General features: G+C 52.7%; 3 protein-coding genes across 10 annotated transcripts; 2 read left to right on the top strand and 1 right to left on the bottom strand.

Annotated features, from left to right (window-relative positions):
* The first annotated feature begins 16 nt into the window (after positions 1-16).
* POLR1H (RNA polymerase I subunit H) lies at positions 17-3,949 on the top strand. Of its 3 annotated transcripts, XM_041712777.2 has the most exons (5): positions 17-97; positions 923-1,050; positions 2,078-2,172; positions 2,909-3,018; positions 3,662-3,949. In XM_041712777.2, exons 2-5 carry the CDS (start codon positions 924-926, stop codon positions 3,684-3,686), a joined length of 357 nt encoding a protein of 118 aa, XP_041568711.2. In that variant the 5' UTR covers positions 17-97; position 923; the 3' UTR covers positions 3,687-3,949. The 3 variants fall into 3 exon arrangements, with proteins under 3 accessions (XP_041568711.2, XP_041568712.2, XP_041568710.2); XM_041712776.2 differs by lacking the exon at positions 17-97 and having other exon boundaries at positions 834-1,050; XM_041712778.2 differs by lacking the exons at positions 17-97; positions 2,078-2,172 and having other exon boundaries at positions 832-1,050.
* A 276-nt stretch (positions 3,950-4,225) lies between these two features.
* Positions 4,226-6,390, top strand: PPP1R11 (protein phosphatase 1 regulatory inhibitor subunit 11). 2 transcript variants are annotated; one of them, XM_072921126.1, is made up of 4 exons: positions 4,226-4,390; positions 4,583-4,691; positions 5,451-5,490; positions 5,719-6,390. In XM_072921126.1, exons 1-4 carry the CDS (start codon positions 4,322-4,324, stop codon positions 5,897-5,899), a joined length of 399 nt encoding a protein of 132 aa, XP_072777227.1. In that variant the 5' UTR covers positions 4,226-4,321; the 3' UTR covers positions 5,900-6,390. The 2 variants fall into 2 exon arrangements, with proteins under 2 accessions (XP_072777227.1, XP_030116855.4); XM_030260995.4 differs by lacking the exon at positions 5,719-6,390 and having other exon boundaries at positions 5,451-5,712.
* LOC115492257 (uncharacterized) lies at positions 6,389-8,801 on the bottom strand. 5 transcript variants are annotated; one of them, XR_012052543.1, is made up of 2 exons: positions 8,173-8,292; positions 6,389-6,492 (listed from the first exon to the last, which is right to left on the bottom strand). XR_012052543.1 is itself a non-coding variant. In XM_072921125.1 (2 exons), exons 1-2 carry the CDS (start codon positions 8,772-8,774, stop codon positions 6,429-6,431), a joined length of 471 nt encoding a protein of 156 aa, XP_072777226.1. In that variant the 5' UTR covers positions 8,775-8,801; the 3' UTR covers positions 6,389-6,428. The 5 variants fall into 5 exon arrangements, 1 of the variants encoding a protein (XP_072777226.1); XR_012052542.1 differs by lacking the exon at positions 8,173-8,292 and adding an exon at positions 7,879-7,944; XR_012052541.1 differs by lacking the exon at positions 8,173-8,292 and adding an exon at positions 7,685-7,798.
* Positions 8,802-9,243: the final 442 nt, after the last annotated feature.

The following is a 9,243-nucleotide window of genomic DNA, read 5'->3' on the forward strand; positions in this document are numbered from 1 at the left end:
TGCAATAATTAATAAATTCCGGGTTGCTAAGGAAGCGGAAGTGACGTCAGAGGAAGAGGCGGGGCTTGCGGAGTTTCCCTGACGGCGCCGGGAGGAGGTGGGGGAGGGGCGGGCGCGGATTTTGGAGAGTTTTTGGGATTTTTTGGAAATTTGGGGAATTTTTTTTTAATTTTGGGCAGGAGGGGAGGCAGAGGGGGAAGGGGCTGAATTTTGGGAAGATTTTGGGTTTTTTGGGGGGAAATTTGGGATTTTTGGGGGGAATTCGGGGAAATTTTGGGATTTTTTTGGGTGTTTTTGGAGGAAATTTTGGGAATTTGTGGGGGGAGGGGAGGAAAGGGGGGGGCAGATTTTTGGGGAATTTTGGGGGAATTTTTGGTGGATTTTGGAGGAAATTTGGGATTTCTGGGGAGAATTTGAGAAAGTTTGGGAATTTTGGGGGGATTTGAGGGAATTTTTGGTGCATTTGTTGGAGCATTTTTGGTGCATTTTTCGGGTGTTTTTGGGGTAATTTTTGGGTGATTTTCGGGTTTTTTTTTGGGCCGTTTTTGGTGTAGTTTTGGGGCTATTTTTGGGCTTTTTTTGGTGCATTTCTGGGCTGGTTTTGTTGTGTTTTTGGGGCTGCTTTGGGGTAGTTTTTGCTTCATTTTTGGGCCTGGTTTTAGGTAATTTTTGGGCTGTTTTTGCTGTATTTTGGGGTAATTTCTGGGCAGTTTTTGCTGTATTTTTTGGGTAGTTTTTGCTGTATTTTTGCTGTATTTTTTTTGGTAATTTTTGCTGTATTTTAGGGTAATTTCTGGGCTGTTTTTGGTGTATTATTTGGGTAATTTTTGCTGTATTTTTGCTGTATTTTTTGGGTAATTTTTGCTGTATTTTTGGTGCATTTTGGGCTGTTTTCGGCGCTCTGAGCCGCTGTTCCCCCCAGGATGGAGCCCCCGGGCCGGTTCCGCTCCCGCCCCGAGTTCTGCCCCGAGTGCGGCTCCGTCCTGCCCCGGCCCGGCCCCGCCGGCTGCCAGCGCTGCCCCCGCTGCGGGCTCGGCCTCCAGAGCTCAGGTTTGGGGCAAAAAACCAACAAAAAATCCAAAAATAAATCCAAACTCACAAAAAACCCCAAAGAAATGGAGAAATCCTGTCAAAAATCCCATAGAAATCCCATTAAATCCCATTAAAATCTCATTAAAATCCCGGCCCTGCCGCGGGCTCGGCCTCCAGAGCTCAGCATGGGGCAAAAAATCCAAAATAAATCCAAAATCCAAAACAAAACCCCCGAAGAAATGGAGAAATCCTGAAAAAATCTGTGAAATCCCGAAAAAATCCCACTGAATTCCAATTAAATCCATTAAAATCCTGCCCCCGCTGTGGTTCAGCCTCCCTGCTCAGGTTTTTTCCCCATTTCCCCCCAAAATTCTACATTTCCCCACTTTCCCCCCACTTTTCCCTGGGTTTTCCCGTTTCTCCCCATTTTTCCCTGTATTTTTCCCCATTTCCCCCAATTTTCCCTGTTTTTTCCCTATTTTTCCCCATTTCCCCCCAATTTCCCCATTTCCCCCCAATTTCCCTATTTCTCCCGTATTTTTCCTGATTTTCCCATTTCCCCCCATAGTTTTCCCAATTTTCCCATTTTCCCCTGTATTTATCCCGATTTTCCCGTTTTCCCCCGTATTTTCCCGATTTCCCCGTTTTTCCCAGTATTTTTCCCGTTTCCCCCGTATTTTTCCCGATTTTCCCGTTTCCCCTGTATTTTTCCCGATTTTCCCATTTTTCCCATATTTTTCCCGATTTTCCCGTTTTCCCCGTGTTTTTCCCGTTTTCCCCCGTGTTTTTCCCGTTTTTCCCCGTATTTTCCCCGTTTTTCCCGTGTTTTTCCCGATTTTCCCGTGTTTTTCCCGATTTTCCCGTTTTCCCCGTATTTTACCCGATTTTCCCGTTTTCCCCCATATTTTCCCCAATTTTCCCGTATTTTCCCCATATTTTTCCCGAATTTCCCGTTTTCCCCGTGTTTTCCCCGTATTTTCCCCGTATTTTCCCGATTTTCCCGTTTTTCCCGTGTTTTTCCCGATTTTCCCGTTTTTCCCCCCAGATCTCCGGTCCGTTCCCGTCCGTTCCTCGTTGAGCTTCGCCGCCGCCGAGTGGGGGAGGGGCAGCGCCGGCCCCGCCCCCCGGGAGGGGCCCACGGTGAGGGGGGAGGGACCCCAAAATTCCAAAAACTTCCCCCAAAAAAAACCCCCGAAAAAAAAGCCCAAAATTCCAGAAAAAAAATCCCCCAAAATTCCAAAAAAATTCCCCAAAAATCCCGAAAAATTCCCAAAAAAAATCCCCAAAAATTAAAAAAAAAAATCCTGCAAAAACACCCCAAAATTTCCAGAAAAAAAATAAAAAAAAAATCGAAAAAAAATCCACAAAAAATCCACAAAAATGCCTATAAAATTTAAAAATATATCCAGAAAATTTCCCCCAAAATTGACCAAAATCTGAGAAAAAAAATCTCCCGAAAACTTCCTAAAAAATTCTCCAAAAAATCCAAACAAATTCCCATAAAGTTCCAAAAATATTCCCATAAAATTCCCCAAAATTTGAAATAAAATTCCCCAAAAATTCCCCCGAAAGATTCCAGAAAAATCCCCCAAAATTTAAAAAAAAAAATCGTATAAAATGTTTCCAAAAAAATCCTGAAAAATTCCCCAAAAAATCCAGAAAATGTCCCCAAAAATTGACCAAAAATTCCCCCCAAAAATTTTGATTTTGGGGTAAATCAAGAGAATTTCGGGGTGAAAAATGGTGATTTGGGGTTGAATTAATGGGATTTTGGGGGTAAGAAAAGGGGTTTTGGGGTGCCAATGGGATTTTTGGGATGCGTGAATGGGGTGTGGGGATGTTTTTGGGGTGAATAATTTGGATTTTGGGTTTTTAGGTGGACAGGAGCTGCCCCCGCTGCGCCCACCAGGGAATGTGGTTCCACACGCGCCAGATGCGCTCGGCCGACGAGGGGCAGACGGTGTTTTACACCTGTCCCCGCTGCAGGTGAGAGCCCAAATGGCCCCAAAATGGCCCCAAAACGGCCCCAAAATAGCCCCAAAATAGCCACTAAATAGCCCCAAAGTGTCCCCAAAATAGCCCCAAAATGGCCCCAAAATAGCCCCAAAATGGCCCCAAAATAGCCCCAAAATAGCCCCAAAATAGCCACTAAATAGCCCCAAAGTGTCCCCAAAATAGCCCCAAAATGGCCCCAAAATAGCCACTAAATAGCCCCAAAATGGCCCCAAAATAGCCCCAAAATGGCCCCAAAGTAGCCACTAAATAGCCACAAAATAGCCACTAAATAGCCCCAAAATGGCCCCAAAATATCCCCAAAATAGCCACTAAATAGCCACTAAATAGCCACAAAATAACCCCTGAAATATTCCCAAAATATTCCCCAAAAAAACCCCAAATATCCACTAAATACCCCCTAAAATGACCCCAAAATATTCCCAAAATATCCCCTGAAATATCCCCAAAATAACCCTAAAAACATCCAAAAAATAACCCCAAAACACCCCCAAAAAAATCACAAAAAAAAAAATCTCAAAACCGCAAAAAAGCCCCAAAAATTCCCCAAAAAATCCCTCACATTTCCCCGAAATCCCAAATTTCCCGAAATCCCAAATTTCCCCTTTTCCCGCAGGTTCCAGGAGAAGGAAGATTCCTGAAATTCGCATTTTTGGGGAATTTTTGAGGGAGAAGTTTCGGGTTTTGTGAGACTGCTTTTTGGGGATTTTATTTTTTTATTTTTGGGATTTTTGTGGTCATTTTTGGGATTTTTGTGACCATTTTGGGGATTTTTGGCGCCATTTTCTGGAATATTTTGGTGGTTTTGGGATTTTTTTGGGTTTTTTTGCACCGTTTTTGGGGATTTTTGCGCTGGAAGAGGAATAAAAGCGCCCCCTCCCAAATTTGGGGCGGATTTTTGGGATTTTTTTGGGATTTTGGTGGATTTTTTTGGGGATTTTTTTGGGGATTTTGGTGCCCCCAGACCCTTCAGAACCTCCACATTCGCCTCCCTGGCTAAGATTGTCCCCGTAGCTGTTCCGTACTTTACCAACAATCGCATTTCCGGCGGAAGTGCCGCGTACCGGAAGTACACGGAGAGGGGGAGCGGATTCGCCGCCGCACCCGCCGGAAGCGGCGCCCTCCGCGCACACCGGAAGTGGGGGCGGCCTCGGCTGCCGCACCGGGGGCGGCGGCGAGAGCGGCCCGGCCCTTCCCAGTTCCGCCCCCGGCCCGTCCCAGTTGCGGGGCGCCCCCTCCCAGTAACGGGGGGACCCCCCGGGACCCCCCCGCGGCCATGGCGGAGACGGCGGAGAGCGGCGGCTGCGGCACCGCCACCGTCACCGAGAGCGGAACCGCGGAGCCGGTACCGGGCCCCGGGGGGGGGGGATGGGAGCGGGGACTGGGAGGGGGTTTGGGGTTACTGGGAGCACTGGGAATGGGGGATGGGGCGAACTGGGAGGGGTTTGGATACTGGGAATGGCCCCTGGGGACATAGACTGACCCCAAATGACCCCTGGTGACCCCTGGTGACCCCTGGTGACCCCTGACCCCGCAGGAGAACCGCAGCCTGACGCTGAAGCTGAGGAAGAGGAAACCGGACAAGAAGGTCGAGTGGTCGAGCGACACGGTGGACAATGAGCACCTGGGCCGGCGCTCCTCCAAGTGTGAGTGCCAGAATGGCCCCAAATTAACCAAAACACCCTCAAAATACCCTGAAAATACCTGCCAGAACAGCCCCAAAATAACCCAAAACACCCTGAAAATACCCTGAAAATACCTGCCAGAACAGCCCCAAAACAGCCCCAAAATTAACTCAAAATATCTTGAAAGTACCTGCCAGAATAGCCAAAAAAATTAAACAACCCAAAATGGCCCAAAAATACCTCCCAAAATAACCCAAAAATGGCCAAAAAATACCGCCCAGAATAGCTCCAAAACGGCCTAAAATAACCCAAAAATGACCCAAAAATACTTCCCAAAATATCCTAAAAATACCTGCCAGAATTGCCCAAAAATTAACCCAAAAATATCCTGAAAATACTTGCCAGAATTGCCCAAAAATTAACCCAAAAATTAACCCAAAAATAACCCAAAATGGCCCAAAAAAATAACCCAGAAATACTTCCCAGAACAGCCCTGAAACAGCCCCAAAATAACCAAAAAATGGCCCAAAAATACTTCCTAAAATATCCTGAAAATATCCTAAAAATACCTGCCAAAATAGCCCAAAAATTAACCCAAAAATAACTCAGAAATACTTCCTAGAACAGCCCCAAAATAACCAAAAAATAACGCAAAAATACCTCCCGAAACTGCCCAAATCCCCCCAAATTTCCCTCAAATCCCCCCAAACCCCCCGAATTTCCCCCGAACCCCCCGAATTTGCCCAAAACCGCCCGAATTTCCCCCAAATCTCTCCCCAGGCTGCTGCATCTACGAGAGGCCGCGGCCGTTCGGCGAGAGCTCCTCGGAGAGCGAAGGGGAGGGGGAGGGGGAGGGGGAGGGGCCGGGGGTGGGGGAGGGGCGGGTGGGGGAGGGGCGCAGCTGCGGCCACCAGAACTGCGTCCGGGGCCACCAAGCGCGCGGCCACAAGGGGGGGAGGGGACCCCAAAACCCGCCCCTCCCCCCGCCCCGCGACCCCCCCCCCGCCGTGGCCATGGAGCACTGAGGGGCCCCTCCCCCACCCCGCCCCTCCCCCACCCCAACACCGATTTTGGGGGGGCTTTGGGGGGGGTCGGCACCGAAATTTCGGGGTTTTAGGGCCGAAATTTCCCGAGTTTTTGCCCCCAAAATTCCAGGTTTGCGCAGCCAAAATTTGGGGGTTTTGGGGTTAAAATCCCAGAATTTTAGGGCCGAAATTTGGGAGTTTTAAGGTTTAAATACGGGAGTTTAAGGGTTAAAGCTTTGCGGGTTTGGAATTAAAGTTTCAGGGGTTTTAGGCCAAAATTTGGGAATTTTAGGGTAATAATTTCTTAAGTTTTTGCCCCCCAAATTCCGGAGTTTTAACAGCGAAAATTTCGGCTGAAACATTCTGAATTTCAGCCCCAAAAATTCCACCGTTTCAGCGCCAAAAATCCTGGAATTGCAGCCCCAAAATTTCGGAATTTTAGCCCAAAAATTCCGGTGTTTCAGCCCCAAATCCAAAATTTCACTGCCGGGGGTTGAAGGCCGGACCCCCCCCCCCCCCCCAAAATCTCACCTGGACCCCCAAAAAATGTCACAAAACCCCCAAAAATGTCACCGAAACGCCCCAAAATCTCACCTGGACCCCCCAAAAAACCCACCTGCCCCTCCCCCACCCCGGGGGAATTTTGGGGTGCCCCTCCCCCCGCCCCGGGACATTAAATGACACCGGTGACGCTTTTGGGGTTTTTTTGGGGTTTATTTGAGGTTTTTTGGGTTTATTTTGGGGGGTCCCGCGTGGGTGGGGGAGGGGCGGCGTCCGCTCGCAGTTGGGCCCCGAGGCTGTGGGGACAAAAAACCCAAAAATAGCAAAAAAAGGGTGGGGGAGGGGGAAAAAAAATCCCAACGTTTTATTTTTTGGGGGGTGGGGGAGGGGAAAAAAAAATCCCAAATATTTATTTTTTGGGGGGTGGGGGAGGGGAAGAAGAAAAATCCCAAATATTTTTGGGGCGCTGGGGGGGAGGGGCGGCGGCACAAAAACAAAATTTGTCACCCCCCAAAAATGTCACCCGGCCGGGTGGGGGAGGGGCGGGGGCACCTGCGGGGGTGGGGGAGGGGCGGGAGGAACCGGCACGTGAGGGGAGGGGGGGAGGGGCGGGAATCCCAAAATTTCCCCTCCCCCACCCCTGGATTCGTGTGGGGCACAAAAGTGCCCAAATTCCTCCCAAAAATCCCCCAAATTCCCCCCCCAAAAATCTCCCACGTTGTCCCAAAATCCTCAAAATTCCTCCTAAAAATCTCCCAAATTCCTCCCAAAAATCCCCCCCAGATCCTCCCTCCCATGGCCCCAAATTTCCCCCCAAAAATTCCGAATCTCCCCCAAAATTCCCTCCAGAAACCCCAAATGTCCCCCAAAGAGACCCAAAATCTCCCCAAAAAACCCCAAAATCTCTCCAAAAACCCCCAAATTCTCCCCCAAAACCCCCAAATCTCACCTGGTCCTGCCGTCCCAGCGATGTCCCCGTGTCCCTAAAACCCCAAATCTCCCCCAAATCCCCCCCAAAAAAACCCCAAAACCCCAAATCTCACCTGGTCCTGCCGGCCCCGCGCTGTCCCCATGTCCCCAAACTCCCAAACCACCCAAAAAACCCCAAATCTCAAATCTCCCCCCTAAAAAAACCCCAAAGCCCCAAATCTCACCTGGTCCTGCCGGTCCTGTGGTGTCCCCATGTCCCCAAACCCCCAAATCTCCCCCAGAAACCCCCAAAAAATCCCCCCAAAAAAACCAAAACCCCCAATCTCACCTGGTCCTGCTGTTCCCATGTCCCCAAAACCCCCAAAAATCCCCCAAAAAATCAAAAAATCCCCAAATCTCACCTGGTCCTGCCGGTCCCGCGGCGTCCCGGTGCTGTCCCCGCTGTCCCCTCCCGTGTCCCCTCTCCTGTCCCCGCTGTCCCCATGTCCCCAAAACCCCAAATCTCCAACCCAAAACCCCAAAAACCCCCAAAATCCCCAAAAAAACCCCAAATCTCACCTGGTCCTGCCGGTCCTGCGGTGTCCCCGCGGTGTCCCGCTGCTGTCCCCGATGTCCCCTGTCCTGTCCCCTGTCCTGTCCCCGCTGTCCCCTCCCGTGTCCCCGGTCCCGTCCCCCGCCGTGTCCCCGCTGTCCCCATGTCCCCAAAACCCCCAAAAAATCCCAAAAAAACCCCAAAAATCCCCAAACCTCACCTGGTCCTGCCGGTCCTGCGGCGTCCCCGCGGTGTCCCGGTGCCGTCCCCTGTCCTGTCCCCCGGTGTCCCCATGTCCCCAAAACCCCAAATCTCCCCCAGAAACCCCCAAAAATCCCCAAAAACCCCCAAAATCCCCAAATCTCACCTGGTCCTGCCGGTCCTGCGGTGTCCCGGTGCTGTCCCCGGTGCTGTCCCCGATGTCCCCGCTGTCCCCTCCCGTGTCCCCTGTCCTGTCCCCGATGTCCCCATGTCCCCAAAACCCCAAATCTCCCCAAAAATCCCCAAATCTCACCTGGTCCTGCCGGTCCTGCGGCGTCCCCGCGGTGTCCCGGTGCTGTCCCCGGTGCTGTCCCCGGTGTCCCCTGTCCTGTCCCCGCTGTCCCCTCCCGTGTCCCCTGTCCTGTCCCCCGGTGTCCCCAAAACCCCAAATCTCCCCCAGAAACCCCCAAAAAATCCCAAAAAAACTCCAAAAATCCCCAAATCTCACCTGGTCCTGCCGGTCCTGCGGCGTCCCCGCGGTGTCCCGGCGCTGTCGCCGCTGCTGTCCCCTGTCCTGTCCCCGCTGTCCCCTCCCGTGTCCCCGCTGTCCCCCGCCAGCCGCCGCGCGATCCGCGCCTCCACCGCCAGCGCCACCGCGGTGCGGACGCGGCCCGGGGCGCAGGGACGGCGACACTGGGGACAGCGGGGCCAGCCCGGGGGGGACGCTGGGGACACCGGGGACAGCCCGGGGGACATTGGGGACATTGGGGACAGCGGGGGCAGCAGGCAGCGGCGGCAGCAGCGGTGCTCGCACGGCAGCAGCACCGGGTCCCGCAGCGCGGCCCCGCAGCGCGGACACGACGTGGCGGCGGCCAAAGCGGCCAAAGGACCGCGGGACGCGGCGGGAGGCGACATCGGGGACAGGGGGGACAGAGGGACAGAGGGGACACGGAGGGGACAGCGGGACAGAGGGGAGGGCGCGGGGGTGGCACCGCCGGGGACAGGGGAGGGGACAGGAGGGACACAAACACGGGACACGCGGGTGAATCGGAATTTGGGGACAGGGAGGGACAGGGGAGGGGACACAGGGGAGAGGAGGGGACAGGGGTGGCACCGCTGGGGACAGGGAGGGGACAGGACACAAACACGGGACACGAGGGTGACACGGGGGTGAATCGGAATTTGGGGACAGGGAGGGGACAGAGAGGGGACAGGGGTGGCACCGCCGGGGACAGGGAGGGGACACGCGGGTGACACGGAGACACATCGGAATTTGGGGACAGGCGGGGACAGGGGAGGGGACAGGAGGGACACAAACACGGGACACGCGGGTGACACGGAGACACATCGGAATTTGGGGACAGGGAGGGACAGGGGAGGGGAC

Source organism: Taeniopygia guttata, chromosome 35, assembly GCF_048771995.1.
Source record: "Taeniopygia guttata chromosome 35, bTaeGut7.mat, whole genome shotgun sequence".
Lineage (NCBI taxonomy): Eukaryota > Metazoa > Chordata > Aves > Passeriformes > Estrildidae > Taeniopygia > Taeniopygia guttata.